The 21,977-nt window shown below is 44.1% G+C and overlaps 1 protein-coding gene across 3 annotated transcripts in view; it reads right to left on the bottom strand.

Annotated features, from left to right (window-relative positions):
- The window catches only part of kcnq3 (potassium voltage-gated channel, KQT-like subfamily, member 3), a 609,891-nt gene extending 588,133 nt beyond the window's left edge, over window positions 1–21,758 (bottom strand). For 2 of the 3 annotated variants that reach the window (XM_072467851.1, XM_072467853.1), the window contains exon 1: window positions 21,047–21,758. In XM_072467851.1, the coding sequence (XP_072323952.1) occupies window positions 21,047–21,351 (305 nt within the window). In that variant the 5' untranslated portion in view covers window positions 21,352–21,758. The remainder of the gene's footprint in view (window positions 1–21,046) is intronic. The other variant, XM_072467852.1, reaches the window with a different exon arrangement.
- Window positions 21,759–21,977: the final 219 nt, after the last annotated feature.

Here is a 21,977-nt window from a genome sequence, read left to right as displayed (position 1 = left end):
ATGCATGTGTGTACCCACTACCCAGGGAGCGTACATGCTAGCTACATCCTAGGGCACTCGGAAATCTATGGCATCTTCAAATCCACCCCAGGATGACGGGTTGGTTCTTGGGTATTAAGGGCTACCTGCTGAGGTCCTGGCTGATGACGCTGGTGCAGAGACCAAGGCAGAGACCCGCTATCGAGGCCCATTACGCCACTCATACTGTCATTGAGCGGTGCATCGGACTGTTCAAAATGCGGTTCCAATGCATCGACCGGTCTGATGGAGCCCTGCAGTATATCCCCCTCGAGGGTCTCCCGCTTTGTGGTGGTCTGCTGTGCCCTCCACAACCTGACATCGCAGCGGGACAACATGCTGGAGGAGGAGAGATATGTTGTCTGATCTGAGGAGGAGGAGCAGGCAGACCAGAAGGGGCTGGAGGATGAACCCGGGGAGGAGCCACAGGAGGATGGAGGACAGGCGGAGGCAAGGTCCAGCATGCAGGCAAGGGTCCAGCATGCCCGCAGGACCAGTGAGGCCCTCATCCTCACCAGATCCTCATGTGTTCATCAGCACACTCCCTCCCCCCAGCCCGTTTTCCCATCCCCCACAATTTCCTCCTTCCCCGAACACTTATTTCTCCATTTCACTCCTTCCCTCTCCCACAGTCCTCCCCCAACATTTTCTTCAAAATACCCACCACCCTCTCCACAACCACACCGCCCCCTCTCCAACCACCTGTTCTTCCCTCCAAGGATCTGTGTAATATCACTCCAGGGAAATGGGCCTGTGTCAGCACTGTCAGCCAGTCAGCATACAAGGCAGGAGAGTGATAACTTACTGTGAGGCAATCTCTGGTGCTCCTCAGTTTATGCCAAAGTCTGACTCCTGTCTTTCTGCTGACAGCACTCGCACCCATCCTCTGTACAGGGTCTGCATCGGGGGCGTTTGATCTTGGACCACTGTGCCCGGTGGGCAGGGGTTTGTGGGAGTGGAGGCTAACAGAGGGTGGGAGTGCAGGTAGATTCGTTGTGAAGATTCACGTGACAGAGGCTTCACATGTCAGATGTAACATGTCTTAATAGTGAGCATTTGACATTTCCATTCCATCAAGCTACAGATCTTGCCCCCCCCCCCCCCCCCCCGCCACCCCAATTTCTCACTCAGTGCTTGATACTCTTCTTGATCTTTCATAGTCTACTGCCACATCTAGATGTGTCCCCAAGATGTATCAGAGGTGAAGGCAGCTTGCTACTTTCAGCACCCTGTGGCCTTTGATGTCTTGCGGATGTCCTTTGGAGACCTGGAGCCGGAGGGCCTTGGCCAACTTACCCATGCCACCGGTGTATCCATGCCCCCTGTTCTGCCCGCTGCCCTTGAGATGCGCCGGTGTCAGCACAGAGGGGGGAATTCAGGCGAACTGAAGTCCGCCATCGTCTCATTGGTGGAAGGCTACTTGGTGATGTGGATGTCGAACGCCAGGCTTTCCAGCGGTCGTCACTATAGCAGTGGTGCCACGCATTGTCGGCACAATCTCCTGCGTCCATAGACTTTGGGACTCCTCTAATCAGCTATGCACTCGCTGGAATGTTGCTCACATACCCTCCTGAATGTCACAGCTGTATCCTATCATCTGCCTCAGCAGTGGGAGAACCTTGTCCAGAGGTTTATCACCTGATTGAGACCCAGCGGAGCCCTGGGATCCAGCAGACCTCCCAGCGCTGTTTCCCCTGGATGCTCCTGTCTCCAGCTGATGTGCATCACCAGATTGTGCCCCAGTCTATCTGCTAATTCCCCCACCAAGGTGTGTGTCCCTGCGCCGTTGGAAGATGTGGGTGACAGCTGTTACGCCTTGATAGTGTTCTCCTCGGAGCTCTCCTCCGAGGTATTCTCTTGGGTTGCAGGGGAGCAACTCCGGATGGCTCAGCCTTAACAGATGGAGATCCTGCAAGACAATGGACATTCGGTCAGTGAGAGGGAAGGATCATTTTGTCTGGCATGAACTACTCACTTAAGACAGATCTTTTGGATGAAGGGGCAATGGATCCTCACATCTGTGTCACACACCAACCTCTCTATTGGTGACTGCTTCCTCCTCGGACAACCCTGCAATTTCCAGGTCCATAGTGGGTGAGGACTCAAATCTCTGGGAATCCGCCCCTCATCTTGGCCTTTTCCCACTTATTATGAGCTATCTTTTCCTGTGGGGACAAAGAGAGGGCTTTGTGAGCCACACACTTAATGGGTCAGGGGGGTTTATAGCAGGTGGCATGTGTGGGCACCGCACATGGACATGAAGGGGTTGTGCTGGTGGTATCAGTGGGTTCTGAGGAACAAGCGCATAAATTGGATGTGGAGAGGGTGCGAGATCTCAGCCAGTGATTGGCCATGCTAAATTTTCCTTAGTGTCCCAAAAAAATAGGGTGGGGTTATGGGGATAGGGTAGAGGTGTGGGCTTAGGTAGGGTGCTCTTTCCAAGGGCCGGGGCAGACTCGATGGGCCGAATGGCCACCTTGTGCACTGTAAATTCTATGATTCTATATGCCACAGCCGGAAACTTGCGTGTAACAGGGTTTTGCCTATGTAATGTTCCTTCTGTGGCACACTTTGTTCCAGAACCTTCTCAACTCACATCTTCTGCCAGCCACGGTAGTATGGATCTACTGGAACACCTCCACCCAGCTCTCTCCTTTCCTCTGTAAGTCTGTGTGCACAAGGCCTCCTTCCCAACTGATACTGATTCCAGGTCAATGGTTGCCAGGTTACATGAATCAGCATTTCTTATTACCCCAAAACTGTAATTTCTGCTTTACAAATGATTCAAACTTTTCACGGTCCTTTTCAAACATTAAAAAAAAATTATCGATTCCCCAAACATTTTAAAATAATTGCACATTTCCCTTACTGTTATTGCTTCTGAGTCAAAGACCCATGGCAATGGGTTTCTATTTGAGTTTCTTTCCCTATGGCAACCAGATCACATGGACATGTTTCTGTTTTTTAAAAATCTGGAATTCTCTGTTAACTTCAAATTAAAGGCACATTTTAAAACATAATCATCTTGTAAAGTTCAGAGTTCATGAATAAAGATAATTTAAAGGTTGATACCAGATTTTGTTTTTACACAAAGAGTGATCAACATATGAAATAAACTTGCAAATAGAGCATTGGAGGGAAAAAAAACCCTAAAATCATGTAAGAGACAAACAATGGATATTATAATAGCGGAGGGATTCGGGATCATTCTGGATTGACAGATTATGATCTAATTACCTTGTGACGGCAAGAGTTGTACACAGGAACAGCGGGATTCTTCGGAAACCGGCGGGGCGGGCAACTCCGGTGCGAGAATCCTCCACACCTTCAGGGGCGAGGCCGGCGCCGGAGTGGTTTGCACCGCGCCGGCCGGCGCAGAAGGGGCTTGGCGCCACGCCAACCGGTGTCGAAGGGCCTCCGCCGGCCGGCGCGAGTTGGCGCATGCGTGGGGGTGCCAGCGTGTGCTGGTGTCATCCCAGTGCATGCACAGGGGGTGTTCATCTCCGCGCCGGCCATCGCAGACTGTTATACCAGCCGCGGACAGTTACACCAGGAATAGAGTGCCCCCACGGCACAGGCCTGGCCGCGGATCGGTGGGCCCCGATCGTCGGCCAGGCCACCATGGGGGCACTCCCCGGGGCCAGATCCCCTCGTGCCTTCTGTTGAAGAGTCACTGGCCTGAAAGTTAACTCTGCTTTTCTCTCCTCAGATGTTGCCTGATCTGCTGACTATTTCCTGCATCTTCCGTTTTTATTTCAGATTTTCACCATCCCCCCCTAATTTGCTTGCGCCTTTTTTCTTTGCTGTGTACTGGCTGAAAACAAGGTTTCCTGAATGCATGCAAGGGTTCTGGGTCTTCAATATTTACTAGATACTCAATAAAATCATCTAACTTCCCAAGCTTTGCCATCTCCAAGGTAACATATATGGCACCATTCAGTGTGACGGCTCCATCTCCAACAGTTTTGAGATCAAGGACTCCGGCTTGTTACACAATTGTGTAACAATTACTAAAAGAATTAAAGGAAAGACAAATACACACGAACAGAACCACAATACTCTAAGACAATTAGGTATATAAACCACTAAACGCACACACAGTTTATGTAGAACGTACCCCTTATCCAATATATATCTGTGATCCCTGAACTTCTTAAGACTTCCCCTGTTCCCCAAACAACATCCAAATTAAATAGATCTATGAATTCAAACCAGCTTATAATTACTACACAATACAAGGCTGATGATCAAGTCTGGGAAACGTCTTTTCTTGATCCAGCGAAGATATTAAACCTCCCCTTGCAAAGGTTTCTGCACTTCCTTAGCTCCAGCATTTAGATACTTTAGGTGTAAAATGTGGCCTCTAGGCTGCTAGCTGGAAACTGGCTTGTCTGATTCTGAGGCTGCTAGATGTCAACTGGCCTCCCTTGCTTCTGAGGGTCCTGACAATTATACACTTGTTCCACGTTGATCCTGCCTTTTGTGCATTTGACAATCTGCCCCTGTCGAATGCCTTGACTCTAGACATTAGCATGTGTATATCTCAATCATCCAGGTAAGCTATTTCTACTAATAAGATATTCACATCTGATTCTATCTAAATGTTTTTATTCTCATTATTGAGAGAGATGCATCTCATCCAGCCTTTTGAATACTTGCTACTGCTGTCATTAGGCAGATTTCTACCTGTTGCTGGGCATGTTGCATTCCATTATATAGTGTTACATTTCTGTTGCTGCAGGTACTGTACAAATCCATGCCATGGGGCTCTTTAACCTTCCATCCTTTGGGTCTCCAGAATTGGGAATCATATTTACAGTGGGGCTGTACTGCTTCATCTAGGTTGAACAAAACCCTACGGTTTTTGTACACTATGCCACTATTTATAAAGCCCATTGAAAGCTCACATTTCAGGATGATATGCTTCATAACCACGGCGTTGTCACACAACTCCATCACTCATATTATGTAACTATCTCTGCTTCTTTGAAGCTGGTCCTATGCAATATTGAGACAGCAACATCCAATAGGCTTGAACCTTAAACACTGCAAACAACAATCCTATGTACATGTGAGAATATTGGACTAACCGTGACATATTTTATTGGCTCCTGACAACTAGTTTCAATTCCAAGTTTAAAAGTGACAAAACATTCCAGTAAATTTGCACCAACCAAATCTCTTGCAATAATGTGCTGTTATGATCCTCACAAGTGGGCTTTGTTGTTAGAAAAATTATACTTTGCATTGAGTGATAGATATTTTCTAATTTTAAATTGAAACTAAACCACACTTACAAATGCCCAGCATGGAATAAATAATAGGAGAGCAAAGTACTGGCAGTCTGACAAATAAACAGAAAATGCTGGCAATACACAGCAAGCGAAGCAGCATCTGTGTAGAGAAAAAGAGTCAATGCTTCAGGTGCACAAATTACAATGGTTCTGATGAAGGCTCACTGATCTCTGTTTCTCTCTGCACAGCGCTGCCATACATGCTGATCATTTCCAACATTTCCTGTTTCTATTGGAGCAAAAATAATCCCTATTGCCAGCCCTCCAAAAGGCAATCACACCCTTATGAGCCTCTCATTCTCCTTCAGCTAGAAACCCAGCAGCTGCTGCCTGGGATGAAGAAAATATAAACACCATCAAAGCAATAAATTGATCATTTGAAAAATAAGTAATTAATAAAACACACCATTAAGAAATGCCAAGCAACAGAGCTAACTAATAAAACAGTTTCTGCCTTTTTGTATAATAAGCCAGAGCTAGAGATAGACACACTAGGCCGCAGGTCCTGGTCACCAGTGAATGGGGAGGGAACCGCGGCCAAGCTAAGGAGTTGGGTTTAACGAACACCAATCTTTCATTTGCATCAGGTTGTGCTCAGTCCAAGCTGGCCTGAGCGGAATTCATATGAAAGTGGATCAGAAATGGGTTGCTTTATAGCCAGTTAGTGCTTTTGAGTTGCAGTCAATGTTATAATGTAAGCAATGTTATCAAATGGCAGAGCAGGGTCAAGGAGTCGAATGGCCTTCTCTTGCTCCCAATACATGCTCATATGTCATTCTGGGATGGATGAACTGGGACTAGATGGATTTTACCATTCATTATTCTCTTATGAACAGAGGATGGAATCATGACGGGAGTTCTGTTTATTTTGTTGCTAATGGAGACTTATCAAGAAGGCTTTGTGGGATGAAATTGCCAAGACCAGAGTGTGTGATAGGTTCATAGTGAATCAGTAACCAGTTTTATACTGCATATGGTTCTCAAGTGTCTTTTCCATTCACTTCAATCTTGTCCTTTTGCCGACTTACATAGGAACACAGTGAGTTTCACAAATTCACCACCCTCTGTGAGAAGTAGTTCCTCCTCTTCTCAGTTCTGAATCTACCACCTCTCAACCTATACCTGTGACCTCTCATTCTAGATTGCCCTACAAGGGGAACATTTCGTCTTTGTTTACTTTATCAATCCCCTTCAGTATTTTATATACCTCAATCAGATCCCGTCTCATCCTTCTAAACTCCAACGAGTATAAACCCAAATTGTTTAATCTCTCCTCATACTTCAACCCTTTCATCCCTGGAATCAATCTGGGTGAACCTCCTCTGAACTGCCTCCAATGCCATCACATCCTTCCTCAAATAAGGAGACCAAAACTGGGCACAATACCTATCATCCCATTCTACCTTGGCGCTTTTTATTATTTTTTTGAGATATTGAAATATTGTTGTGCTACATAGTTAATATTGAAAATATATTTTAGTTAGAAGCAGCAATCAGCAGAGTCTTAACACTTGCTAATCAGGAAACATAGGTTCAGCTGTGAACCATTCAGTCTTTGTCCTATGACCTCTTAAATGCTGTGTCCCACATGGGTAGGCGGTGGCATAGTGGTATTGTCACTGGACTAGTAATTCAGAAACCCAGGGTAATGCTCTGGGGTCAAATCCCACCACTGCAGATGATGAAATTTGAATTCATTAAAAATCTGGAATTAAAAGTCTAATGATGACCATGAAACCATTGCCGATTGTCTTAAAAACCCATCTGGTTCACTAATGTCCTTCAGGGAAGGAAATCTGCCATCCTTACCCGGTCTGGCCTACCTGTGACTCCATGTGACTCCAGCCCCGCACAGCATTGCGGTTGATGTTAACTGCCCCACTGAAATAGCCTATTAAGCACTCAGTGCAAAGGCAACAAACGCTGGCCCAGCACAGCCAGTGATGCCCACATCCCAAGAGAAATAAAAAAAATAGGAGACACCCAAGGACTTCAACATGTCTCATTGTCAGTTCAGACAATGCTGTTTAATCATTTCACTATGTTGCTCAGGAGTCATTTGATCATTCCATCCTATGAACAGAATCTAATTAAATCCCTTGTATAAAAGAATTATATTGAATAATATAAGGCATGAGAAAGTCTTCTGCTTCTTCGACAGAATGGAAAAGGTCTTGTGCAGTTCATCTGGGTTGCAAAAATTGAATATTTCACCCAAACATGAATTTACTGTCACCATGTGACCAGGAGACTGTGACCTGATTGGCTGAAAGGCAGACTGGGCTAAATTTGAATATTTGAAGAGTTACTAGTTTTAATTTGATTCAAATTACTATTTTTAAGTTGATTTGAATTACTATTTTTTAAAATTTGACTTAGATTACTATTTTCAAGTTGATTTGAATTACTATTTCTTAAATTTTAAATCTCACTTAAATAACTATTTTGGGTTGCTTTAAATTACTATTTTTAAGTTGATTTAAATAACTTTTTAAATTTTAATTAAATAACTTTTTTAATTTCAATGAAATAACTATTTAATTTATTGTTAGATCAAGCAAGATAAATACTCAGGGATAAAGCTAAATAAATAGTACACGGGGATTGGATTTAATCTGACACAAAAACATCTTAAGTTTAATTATAAAGGTTTAATTTAAAGGAAAAATTCATGGCAGGACAGCTCCAAGGCGCGGTCTGCTCCTCTTGCTCCATGTGGCAGGCTGGGGACAGTTCCAGTCCCCTGGGTCAGCATGTGTGCAGGAAGTGTCTCCAGTTACAGCTCCTGGAAGCTCGGGTTTCAGAGCTGGAGCGGCGGCTGGAGACACTGTGGAGCATCCGCGAGTCAGCGAGCATCGTGGATAGCACGTATAGAGAGGTGGTCACACCGCAGGCTCAGGCTCCGCAGGCAGGAAGGGAATGGGTGACCACCAGACAGAGCAAGAGAGTGAGGCACGTAGTGCAGGAATCTCCTGTGGCCATTCCCCTGCAGAACAGATATACCGCTTTGGATACTGGTGAGGGGAATGGCCACTCAGGGGAAAACAGCAACAGCCAAACTCGGGCACCACGGTTGGCTCTGCTGCAGAGGGAGGGGTGATAAGTGTGACAGTGCAATAGTTATAGGAATTCATTGTAAGGGGAATAGACAGGCGTTTCTGTGGCCGCAAACGAGACTCCAGGATGGTATGTTGCCTCCCTGGTGCTAGGGTCAAGGATGTCTCGGAGCGGGTCCAGGATATTCTGGAGGGGGAGGGTGAACAGCCAGTGGCCGTGGTGCACATCGGTACAAACGACATAGGTAAAAAAAAGGGATGAGGTCCTAAATGCAGAACACAGGGAGCTAGGAAGGAAGTTAAGAAATCGGACCTCGATGCCACGTGCTAGTCAGAGTAGAAATGACAGGATATATAGGATGAATACATGGCTGAAGGGATGGTGTCAGGGGGAGGGTTTCAGATTCCTGGGGAATTGGGACCGGTTCTGGGGGAGGTGGGACCTGGGTTACACCTCGGCAGGACTGGAACTGATGTCCTAGGGGGGCTATTTGCTAGAGCATTTGGGGAGTGTTTAAACTAATGTGGCAGGGTGATGGAAAATGATGCAGGAAGTCGGAAGGTAGTAAAACAAGGGCAGAAACAAAAGGCAGTAAGGGGGAAAGTGTAAGGCAGAGAAGCCATAGTCAAAAATCAAAAAGGACGACAGTACAAGGTACAGTGACTGAGGGGAGCTCAGTGAATAGGCCCTGGAATACTAAAAGGAATAAAACGGGAAGTAAAAACATAAATGGAAAGCGACATGGCAGGTTGTTACATGAAGATATGGGTTCAACGACAAGGAAAATTAGTAGAAACGTTAAAAGGAAAAATAACTTAGGAGAGGTTACTGATCAAGGTGTTAAGATTCAAAACAGAGGTATAAAAGCCAACATAAGTGTACTTTACCTGAATGCTCATAGTATTCGGAATAAGGTAAATGAGATGATGGCGCAAATCATCGTGAAAGACTATGATTTAGTGGCCATTACTGATACATGTTTAAAGGATGGTCACGACTGGGAGTTAAATATCCAAGAGTATCAAACTATTCGGAAGGACAGAGTGGATGGTAAAGAAGGTGGTGTAGCTCTGTTATTTAAGGATGATATCCAGGCAATAGTAAGGGATGACATTGGTGCTATGGAGGATAAGGTTGAATCCATTTGGGTGCAAATCAGGAATAGTAAGGCGAAAAGGTCGCTGATAGGAGTAGTCTATAGGCCACCAAATAGTAACATTATGGTGGGGTAGGCAATAAACAAAGAAATAACTGATGCATGTAGAAATGGTACAGCAGTTATCATGGGGGATTTTAATCTACATGTCGATTGGTTTAACCAGGTCGGTCAAGGCAGCCTTGAGGAGGAGTTTATAGAATGTACCCGCGATAATTTCCTCGAACAGTATGTAATGGAACCTACGAGGGAACAAGCGGTCCTAGATCTGATCCTGTGTAATGAGACAGGGTTGATTAATGATCTCATAGTTAGGGATCCTCTCGGAAGGAGCGATCATAATATGATGGAATTTAAAATACAGATGGAGGGTGAGAAGGTAAAATCAAACACTAGTGTTTTGTGCTTAAACAAAGGAGATTACAATGGGATGAGAGAAGAGCTAGCTAAGGTAGACTGGGAGCAAAGACTTTATGGTGAAACAGTTGAGGAACAGTGGAGAACCTTCCAAGCGATTTTTCACAGTACTCAGCAAACGTTTATACCAAAAAAAAGGAAGGACGGTAGAAAGAGGGAAAATCGACCGTGGATATCTAAGGAAATAAGGGAGAGTATCAAATTGAAGGAAAAAGCATACAAAGTGGCAAAGTTTAGTGGGAGACTAGAGGACTGGGAAATCTTTAGGGGGCAACAGAAAGCTACTAAAAAAGCTATAAAGAAGAGTAAGATAGATTATGAGAGTAAACCTGCTCAGAATACAAAAACAGACAGTAAAAGTTTCTACAAATATATAAAACAAAAAAGAGTGGCTAAGGCAAATATTGGTCCTTTAGAGGATGAGAAGGGAGATTTAATAATGGGGGATGAGGAAATGGCTGAGGAACTGAACAGGTTTTTAGGTCGGTCTTCTCAGTGGAAGACACAAATAACATGCCAGTGACTGATGGAAATCAGGCTATGACAGCTGAGGACCTTGAGATGATTGTTATACTAAGGAAGTAGTGATGGGCAAGCAAATGGGGCTAAAGGTAGACAAGTCTCCTGGCCCTGATGGAATACATCCCAGAGTGCTAAAAGAGATGGCTAGGGAGATTGCAAATGCACTAGTGATAATTTACCAAAATTCATTAGACTCTGGGGTGGTCCCGGCGGACTGGAAATTAGCAAACGTGACACCACTGTTTAAAAAAGGAGGTAGGCAGAAAGCGGGTAATTATAGGCTGGTTAGCTTGACTTCGGTAGTAGGGAAGATGCTGGAATCTACCATCAAGGAAGAAATAGCGAGGCATCTGGATAGAAATTGTCCCGTTGGACAGATGCAGCATGGGTTCATAAAGGGCAGGTCGTGCCTAACTAATTTAGTGGAATTTTTTGAGGGCATTACCAGCGCGATAGATAACAGGGAGCCAATGGATGTGGTATATCTGGATTTCCAGAAAGCTTTTGACAAGGTACCACACAAAAGCTGGCTGCATAAGATAAAGATGCATGGCATTAAAGGTAAAGAAGCAGCATGGATAGAGGAGTGGTTAATTAATAGAAAGCAAAGAGTGGGGATTAATGGGTGTTTCTCTGGTTGGCAATCGGTAGCTAGTGGTGTCCCTCAGGGATCAGTGTTGGGCCCACAATTGTTCACAATTTACATAGATGATTTGGAGTTGGGGACCAAGTGCAATGTGTCCAAGTTTGCAGACGACACTAAGATGAGTGGTAAAGCAAAAAGTGCAGAGGATACCGGAAATCTGCAGAGGGATTTGGATAGGTTAAGTGAATGGGCTAGGGTCTGGCAGATGGAACACAGTGTTGACAAATGTGAGGTTATCCATTTTGGTAGGAATAATAGCAAAAGGGATTATTATTTAAATGATGAAATATTTTAAAATGCCGCTGCGCAGAGAGACCTGGGTGTGCTAGTGCATGAGTCGCAAAAAGTTGGCTTACAGGTGCAACAGGTGATTAAGAAGGCAAATGGAATTTTGTCCTTTATTGCTAGAGGGATGGGGTTTAAGACTAGGGAGGTTATGCTGCAATTGTATAAGGTGTTAGTGAGGCCACACCTGGAGTATTGTGTTCAGTTTTGGTCTCCTTACCTGAGAAAGGACGTACTGGTGCTGGAGGGGGTGCAGAGGAAATTCACTCGGTTAATCCCAGAGCTGAAGGGGTTGGATTATGAGGAGAGGTTGAGTAGACTGGGACTGTACTCGTTGGAATTTAGAAGGATGCGGGGGGGGGGGGATCTTATAGAAACGTATAAAATTATGAAGGGAATAGATAGGATAGATGCGGGCAGGTTGTTTCCACTGGCGGGTGAAAACAGAACTAGGGGGCATAACCTCAAAATAAGGGGAAGTAGATTTAGGACTGAGCTTAGAAGGAACTTCTTCACCCTACGGGTTGTGAATCTATGGAATTCCTTGCCCAGTGAAGCAGTTGAGGCTCCTTCATTAAATGTTTTTAAGATAAAGATAGATAGTTTTTTGAAGAATAAAGGGATTAAGGGTTCTGGTGTTCGGGCCGGAAAGTGGAGCTGAGTCCAAAAAAGATCAGCCCTGATCTCATTGAATGACGGAGCAGGCTTGAGGGGCTTGATTGGCTACTCCTGCTCCGAGTTCTTCTGTTCTTATGTCCATCTGGTACAATGTGCAGAACATTCTCATGAAGGCTCAGATGATCACTGTTCTATCTGCACTGTTATAAATAACTGATGGGATATTTTCCTGTCAACTTAATACAATTTTAGCACAATGCTGCTACAGTAAAAATTGCACTTTCTGGTTTGTTTAATAGTCACGGTGGGATCATCTATGGAGCGCACAGAAAGTTACACCATTATATTGTTGCTGCTCTTAATATTAATGACCCATGATACATGTATATCGATTATGTTTATAACCAGGTACCAACAATGGGTGTGATCATTTTATGAGGTCCTGTGATTGTTTGATGAATTGATTGGTGAATCTTGAAAGAGGAAAAATATTGTGCATGATTGAGGGGAGGGTTAAAGGAGGAGGGGGCTCTAAGGGGCTTGGAAATGGGAGAAGCATGAGAGCCCATGATTTCTCTCCCTGGCCCTGCTCACATTGACTCACTCTCACACACACCCACTCTCTCTTTGTAGCTTTCATAAAAAAGCTCAAGGGATTCTCCGTCGACGGGATTCTCCACCCCGCCAGCAGCACACCCACGCCATACGTTTCTCGATTGCATGGGGTGGCCAAAATGGGGAATCCCATTTGCTGGTTACGGGAACGGAAAATCCCGCTGCCGACGGGGGCGCGCTGCGCCGGAAAACAGGGACGGCGAGATGGAGAATCCCGCTCCTCATCCTTCATAACATGCTGTGAACCTACAATGCCCCATTTCCATTACGTAGATATTCTCTGAGGGTGCTCAATATTGCACAGTCTACATCCTACTGCATCTTTCACAACCAGTTTTCACACATTGACCCCAGGGCCTGAGGTGTCTGGAGATTTTTCTCACTGAGGAGGAGTAAGACACTGTGAAGGTGGCAAGACATGCTTCCTCTCATCCCTGTCTATCACTCCAAGTGCCCTGGGGCTCGCTGTTGTCCCAACTGCTGTTCCTCCTGCCCTCCCCAGCCTGCTCCATCATCTTGACTCCTATTGTTAAAATATATGGCCATGCAGACTTGGGATCTCAAACCAATAACCACGTTTACCACAGAACTTTGGTGTTGGTCTGAAAGCACATTGAGGCCACTTGAAAGGGCGGGCGGTATTGCCTGACCCCCTCCCCCACCTCCCCCTCCCCTCCCCCCCACCGAAGTCATGGGTCCCAGTGAGTAGTACTGTATGCAACCCCATATCCTAGACTCCGTCTCCGCACAGGAGAGCAGGTAAGTCCTCAACCTATCAGGACAAAAAGGCAAGACGAAAATGTTGCATGTCCTGATCAGAGAACATCTACATGCTGGTGATGCTGCATTAGTTGCCCAGACAGAAGTTCCGCTCCGAAGGCTCATGGATCATCTATCCCATACCTGTGTCAGTGTCAAGAAAACCGCAGTTATATAACAGTGTGTTTTGTCTCTGCCTCTGATGATACTTAATAACGCACCACTGGAAGAAATCAGCAAATTCTAATGACTTGGATTTATGATGATAGACAATCTGTCTCTTGGCAAAGATCTTAGCACACGCATTGGGAAGGCAGCGACCAAGTTTTGTCAAATAATTAACATAGAATTTACAGTGCAGAAGGAGGCCTCTCGGCCCATCGAGACTGCACCGGCTCTTGGAAAGAGCACCCTACCCAAGGTCAACACCTCCCCATAACCCAGTAACCCCACCCAACACTAAGGGCAATTTTGGACACTAAGGGCAATTTAGCATGGCCAATCCACCTAACCTGCACATCTTTGGACTGTGGGAGGAAACCGGAGCACCCGGAGGAAACCCATGCACACACAGGGAGGATGTGCAGACTCCACACAGACAGTGACCCAAGCCGGAATCGAACCTGGGACCCTGGAGCTGTGAAGCAATTGTGCTATCCACAATGCTACCGTGCTGCCCACAATAGAACATGCATGAAAAATAAAGCATGCTCACAAGACCAATATCCTCATCTACATGACCCTGTATCAACACATTGCTGTCGGCAGCGAAACCTGGACAACTTACTCCTACCAAAACAATGTTTAATAACTTCTATCACCGATAATTACGACACATCCTTGGCATCACATGGAATGGAAAGACAATGAAGTAATTATTTCTAGAGCAAACATGTCAAGCATGCTAGTGCTGACCAAGCAGGAGGCTTTGCTGACTTGGGCACGTGCACAGGATGAGATATCCTACACAGGGAGGTGGCCCATCACCACAGATTATCAGGCAGCCCATATCTCCGATTCATGGATGTCATCAGAAGAGACATGAAGGCCCTCAACAATCATGACAAGTGGGAATCTCCAGCTGACACTCAATGCAAATGGTGAAACCAGGTATGGGCAGAGACTCACCACAACAACAACAACATGGGGTTTCAGAAGCTCCAAAGCAGGCCCTCTCTACAAACAAGGTGTCAGTAAAGATCCTTCATTACTGGCAGGGGACAACCTCATGTGTGGTACTTTAAACAGACTTTGCCTCTCCAGAATCAGCTTGTTAAGCCATCAAAAGAAGTTCAACAATTGGTCTTGTCTGACCTCAAAAGTTCCGAAGCTGCATTCACCTTTCGTAAATGGTGTGATGTCAACCAACCTATATGTTTTACAATGATTCGGTCCAAGTTTAATTAGATTCATTTTAATACCCTACTATTACTAACTTATTGATTTTGTACGTCTCAGAAATGTCCCTACATATTTGTTCATTTATTCACTGCCCCTGCCCACCCACTGACTGGGGAATCTAGTAGTGTGAATGTCACAGGACCCACAAAGTCTGAAGTACTTGGTTCACATCATGAGATAATTAGTGGATGTTTATGTCACATTACAGGCATTAAATCTGCCTGGTTTCAAGCTTATGTTACAATATTAACTTCATATGTCAGAAAGCCATGGCTGCCCCTTCATGAATATACTCTCGGCTGAGATCGATACATTTTTTGACTCAGTGAATCAAGTAGAGTTGAGGTCAAAGGCAAGCCATGATCTTATTACCGTGGATGTCAGTGTATAAATCGACCGTTGAAGCCTCCAAAAATCATTCCAAAACCGGAGATTGACTTATACACTATGTGTAAAATTTGAGCCGCCAATTTGGGTGGTCGCCATCTTGAAATGTAAAAAACACATTGATAATCCGTATTAAATTAATATGGCACAATTTATTGAAAACAATAATTGTGCAACGATATCATTTTAAAAGCATTTTAAAACCTGTCAAATGTATTACCTCTGGCATCCCTGATGCAAAGAGTTCATTGAATTCATTCTGAGTCACTTTGACCATGGCATCATTGGAGGGATCCGACTGTGGATCAGATGTGATGTTTATTTTTTCAGAACCCTCCCTCCACAACAAATCATCATCTTCCTTTCCAATGATCTGATGATATTTTGAGCACTAATAGAATCCACAATTTTAGGACAAAACCACACAAAACAAATGATCATATTGCCACTCTTTTGTGAAGATTTTTTTCTCCATCAACCATCCACCTATTCTTTGCCGAGCTTTGACAAAGAGTCATCGGACTCGAAACGTTAGCTCTTTTCTCCCCATACAGATGCTGCCAGACTTGCTGAGATTTTCCAGCATTTTCTCTTTCGATCCACCTATTATTCTATTTGGCGCAAACATGATTAGCTACTTGAAGCACGCGTCCAAAGGTTGACCTACGGACGTTAGACCTCCTGCTTTAACTGCAGTGCAGATCAAATTTCTTCACAGGCACCTCATTGATTATATGGAATCTGAATATGTCCCACAAATATATTCTTTATGGAAGCCACCTGAAGGCCTATTCCTCAAATTATCAGCCCATAACTTTACTCCATCCTCATCTATCTAACCATTGTCTCTTGCACAGAACTTGATGTTCAGCATTGTTTTCCGTTTGAAAACTACCATAGGCCTTCATTTAATTCCATGAGCCATGCAAGTTAATACTACCATAAATGTTGTCTTCCCATGTCCTGTGGTTTTCACTGGAACTGTTTTTGAATCTTTCATTTTGCAGCTCAGTTGCTTGGCACATTGAAATTCATGGCTGTTTCTTCCATGCTGCCGATGTGGCATGAAAGGTACTTGTCTTTTGGTCATTATCCGATGAAGAATTGCTGGAAACTGGTAATTTTTGCAGCTAGGCCAATTGGTAATCCCTCTGAGTGATCTTGGTCTTCTGCTACAACACCAGACATTTTCCTTCCACAAAACAGCTATGCCAACTAGTTGTTTCTCTGAAATCATTGCTGGACCCAGGATTTCATAGAATCATAGAATTTACAGTGCAGAAGGAGGCCATTTGGCCCATCGAGTCTGCACCGGCCCTTGGAAAGAGCACCATACGCAAGCCCATGCCTGCACTCTATCCCCGTAACCCCACCTAATCTTTTTGGACACTAAGGGCAATTTATCATGGGCAATCCAGCTAACCTGCACATCTTTGGACTGTGGGGGGAAACCGGAGCACCTGGAGGAAACCCACCCAGACACAGAGAGTACGTGCAGACTCCGCACAGACAGTAACCCAAGCCGGGAATCGAACCCGGGACCCGGGAGCTGTGACGCAACTGTGCTAACCACCGTGCTGCACACTGCTTGGCACACTCAAGTGCATATATTTGCTTTGCATTTCTACTGACAATGTAATCACTTAATCATTTTAAGTGAGCACCCATTCCGATACACGTTTCTCAAGGTCAGGCTAGCAACTCACCTCTGTTCTCAAGACACATTTGGTTCGAGATGGATTCTTTCTTCTTCTATTCTTGCATCAGTTTTTTCACTAACACCAAATTACCTTGTGGCAGCACAGTTATTTGACAGGTTAGAAAATGTTACAACTTCAGCTTGAAGCCAGCTTTATGCTTCATTTGTTTTGCTGGAAGATTAATTTCTCTTTGCCCTCTGTGTGGGCATTTCTTGAACTCCCATGCATCTTCCCAGCACAATCCTTATCGCCTGCTCTATCCGTTGTGCCCAGCTATGATATGTAAATATGAACTTGCAGGATGAAAAATCAAGACTGAATACTCATGTGTGTATAGCATGCCATGTCTGAGAAGGGCGGTGGGTCAGCTTATACACAAGTATATGCTAAATTACAATTTTGGGAGCTGGACAAATGGGGTGGTCTTATATGCCAGGTTGACTTATATGTTGTGATGTACCGTAAATGGTGCAGAAGGCTTTCGGGGCCGTATGGTCTACTCCTGCTCCTATTTCTTATGTTCTTATGTCAGCACCAGTCAGACATCACACTCCAGATGGCACAGTTATTAGAGATGCATAACAATCTGTGAAATGCAGTTTGATTACAACCAGCATCTTAACCTCCAGCCGATCATTTTCCAAAGTTATCTCAACAATTAAACCCTCAAATAACCTCAAGCTGGGCGAGGGGGGGACAGCTAAACCTAAGAGGAAAGAAAGCCGAACCACAGGAGGGGGGGAAGAGACAGGTCACAAGAGAGGCAAACCAGGGAGGTGGGGGGGAGGCAGGGAAATGATAGCCAGAAGGAGGGCACGGGAAACGATAACAAACTTGGCATCTACAGGAACAGAGAACAAGGAGAATCCAGGCGAAAGACGGGAGGAACGGCTGAAGCGGAGGTGAGCGCGAGATGACAACGGCAGCGAGATCCGTCCGGGAGAAGCAAGTGACAACACCAACATCAGACCCTTTCGAGTATTGCCCACTGTAATTGTTTCTCCGGTATCCGAATGTATATCTACCTCCCCAGCTACCCCCCCCCCCCCCCCCCCCCCCCCACAAACAGTCGCTTACTTATGTGTTGTAAATAATTTTGCCAGTTGTACAGAGTTGCTGCTGTTGAGCTGGTGGCATAACACCCTACCAGCTATTTTATTTTATTTTTTATTATTACTTTATTTTTGGTATGTTTGGGTGTGCCCTTCTCTTCTATAAATATATATATATATATCTTATTCTGTGTACATAACGGTAAATATACTTTGCTCAAAAACCCAATAACAAAACATTTATTTAAACAATGCAGGCTACATTTACAAACAGCAATTAAATTTAGTGGGTTTTGAGCAGATTAGCTTCAACATTGGTCAATCTTAAAAAGAGAAACTAATCTGATCCAGATAATTAGATGTTTATGAGCCTAACTTGTATATTAGTCAAAGTAATGGAAACCATTCTTGAAGGTAGACTGGAGGAACGTTTGTACAGGAATAACCCAAGAAATTTTTTAAAACATGGTTTCAGTAAGGAAAAGTCACACGTATATAATTCAATTATTTAAGGATGTTGAAAGTAGACATTGGAATTTCTTGATATAGTTTATTCCAAAGGGTTTTGTTAAGATTCTATATAAAAGGTTTCTACTTAAGTCAAAACCTGGAATCATAGAATGATACAAGAAGGAGAGCATTCGCGTCATTGTCTCTGCTGGCTCTTTAGCACAACTATCCATCTAGTCTCACTCCCTCCCCCATTACCCTGCCAATTTTTTTCTTCTTCAATTGTTGATCCAAATTTCTTTTAAAATGTATTATTAAAACTTCTTTCACCAGTGCATTTCGAATCGCAACTTGCTGTGCAGAAACAAAACTTCTCTTGTTGCCACTTTTTTTAAGCAATCATCTTGAACCTATTCCTCTGGTCACTGACGTTTCTGCCACCAAAAACAATTTCTCAAATGTGGTGCCCAAAATTGAGCACAATAATCCATCTGACGGTGTTTTATGGATTTCTCATAACTTCTTTCTTTTTCATGCCTCTATTACATAAAGGTAAGAATCCCATATGCTTCCAGGGTAAAATAGGAGATTGGATAGGAAATTAGCTGAAGGACAGGAAACAATGAGATCTTTTGTCAGGCTAGGGAAGTGCTGCAGGTTTAATTGTTCGGATCACTGTTGTGTTTAATTTACGTAAGTGATCTAGGATCAGCTGTGAGATTGTCAAATTTGTGAATAAAGTGGTTACATCAGTGAAACAGTATGATGCAGCTAAAGATCTGGATTATTTATACAGACATATGGTAGATGAAATCTCACTCTAAACTGCATAGTGAGTCACATTCACTGAAAGAATATGCAATAATATAAAACACATGAGACTCAGACAGTGGCAATTCCGAACATGACAGTGTCACTCTCAAATCAACATGGGGAGCCAATTAAGAGGTGAACAAAATGCTGTGAGATTTTGACCAAAACAGTTATTTTAAAGTACAAGGTCCTGTAATCAAGTGAATTGACTTTCCACTACAATCTATCTTTGACTATGAAGAAACTGGATACATACTTTATAGTCTGAATCACACGGCTTGGGAGTTATTTATTCCTCTACTATCAAAAGACCAAGAGAACACAAAAGAGCTTGTCAATCTCAGGCAACTACATATTGTAGGGTTTCTCTTCAACATTGTGCAAAACTCCATGAACAGATACCGAGCGTGTAAAAAGTCACTTTCCACTTTATAGGGGCTAATGGGAGCAATCTTTTGTGCTGTGCACAAGAGAATTATTTGATGGAAACAGCACAGATTATGAATTTGATTTATTTTCTATCCATGAACAGAAACCATACTGCAGCATCGTCAGTTCAATATGTTTTCATATTTACGCTACATTTTCTGAACTTACATAACCTCTAAAGTGTAGAGTAATAGTACAAATTTCAACTGTACAAATACAAAGGAATGGTAATAATTATCATGAATGCAATAAATATAAAATACATTAGCTGGCATATTCTGATTTTATTTTTAATTATGCACAAGAGTGTTAACAGATGATATAACAGAATATTGTTTTGTAGACTACACACAACTGTTAAGCTTCACTCTGTGGGTCATGAAGCAAGGGTGGGACACAGCTTCATTGACATGTATTACTTCCTCATGAAATATTGAAAACCCTGATGTTATGACTGTACATGTATTAGAGTCTACACCTGTGCACATCAATGTGTTTACCAAGTGTACAAGTACAGGTTAACTCTTTCCATTGCAATGGTTAATGGGGTCTGAATGATGAGAGGGAACATCCCTCCGACCAGAAATAAATGACGAAAGGGGAGGATAAACTTTACTTTGGGCAAAAGGAGTCAACGTGAATTTCCAACAATCACTGTACACCATCCATGCGCAATTCTCAATGGAAAGCAGAGGGGAAAATAATTTTCTACAGAAAACTGAATATGGATTTTTTTTTAAAATCTTATTACATCGCTAAATTATATTAACAGAATTTTAAAATGTAACTTGCCCATAAAATTTCTCCTACACTTATGTTATGTATGAACTTAGAAGTACAGGTGAAACTGGTAAAGTCAGTTAATGCATATCACTATCTGGGAGATACCCGACATCGGAGACTCCGCTTCACACGGATTTAATTTCGAACTCAGCAAGATGCACAAAATTCAGTCTGGTTAGGTCGACCAATAACAATGCCCTAATCCGTCATAGTGCCACTTAAACTTCCACCGTACTGCATGCCCAGAGCACATTTCTCTAAATCAGATTTAGGTGTGGTTCTCTGGCACCAACGCAGAATGAGCAACAAACACATTCGCCTTTGTCATTTAAACTGGAATTGTACAGGATCCGGCAACAGAAACAGCGTGGAGAACACCGCGGATTGCTGGCAGTTAATGTGATTAAAAATCGGCCAAATAAAATATACACCGAATGTTGTCAATAAATGATACATTAATGGTAACGAATGGCTGTCATGGTTTGTGTTCGACTGACTTCGGGAGTAAGGATGCCTCATCGCCGGGATTTTTAGGATTTGACAAAGCGAGATGGGTCATTGTAATGACATGCAACAAAACAGGAAGAAATCGCACTGAAATTGCCCCGCCGAGCGCGGAAAGCAAGCCAGCGAGAAGGACTTACACGAAGGCATGGTAAACCAGTGCCCATCCTCCAGGTCTCTCCAGCGCATCGTAGATAAAGTTCTGCAGTTTTCTGTGGGTTGCTTTCCTCTTGCTCGGTTGACTGTAGCGTAGGGGTTTGGTCAGGAGGCTGGCTCCAGGTTTGCCGTCTTCTCGGCTCCGTCCATCCAGCAGCAAGGCGCCGTCACGGTCCGCCCCGGAGCTCAGCCCCAGTCCCACTATCCCGGGCTCGGAATCAGCGGCGAAGCCCACCCGCAGCCTCTTGCCGTCGCCAGAGCCATCACCATTCCTGGACTTGAGCCCCATGGTCAGCAGGCGCGCCGATGCTCACTGCAGGCAGGGTGGCGGAAAGCGTGGGGAAGGCAAATGCCATGGCTCGGAAGCAGAGAGCAGAGCTGAGGCAGAGAAGTCCCATCAGGATGTTTGGGCAGTGGCAATCTATTCTGTCTCTCTCTCTCTCTGCCTCTACGCCTCCCTCTGTGAATCAGGTTGGATGCTGAGCATCACGTCCCTCACTTTCTGCTTTACCTGTTGTTCTCCCGGAGGCAGCCCTCAATACTGAGTGTTTGCACAGTGTTGTTACCGAGAGGTGGGATGTGGAATTGCTGGGAGGATGTTCCGGGGCGGAAGGACTATTGATGGTTGAAGCCAAAGCTTCAGTCATCGAGATCCAGAAAGCACAGGAGCACATTCAGCTCGATCAGCACGTGACCAGTATTACAATCTACATCCCAGAAAGACATTTTCCATGTATCTTACTACAACCAGTTTGAAGGAAGACTTTCATATCCGCAATTTCAATTGGTTTATTTTTTTTTCAAATAATATGAACATACTTAAAAGGGCAATGCTTTTGTTTTGGCTCCAACACATATCACCTCTATCCGCCACCCCTGTTTAATATGTTCAGCCCCCAAATGTTTCTCTAATAT

This window comes from Scyliorhinus torazame, chromosome 11 (assembly GCF_047496885.1).
Source record: "Scyliorhinus torazame isolate Kashiwa2021f chromosome 11, sScyTor2.1, whole genome shotgun sequence".
NCBI classification, from domain to species: domain Eukaryota; kingdom Metazoa; phylum Chordata; class Chondrichthyes; order Carcharhiniformes; family Scyliorhinidae; genus Scyliorhinus; species Scyliorhinus torazame.
Note: the sequence above shows the minus strand (reverse complement) of the source record. Positions and strands in the feature narration are given on the sequence as shown.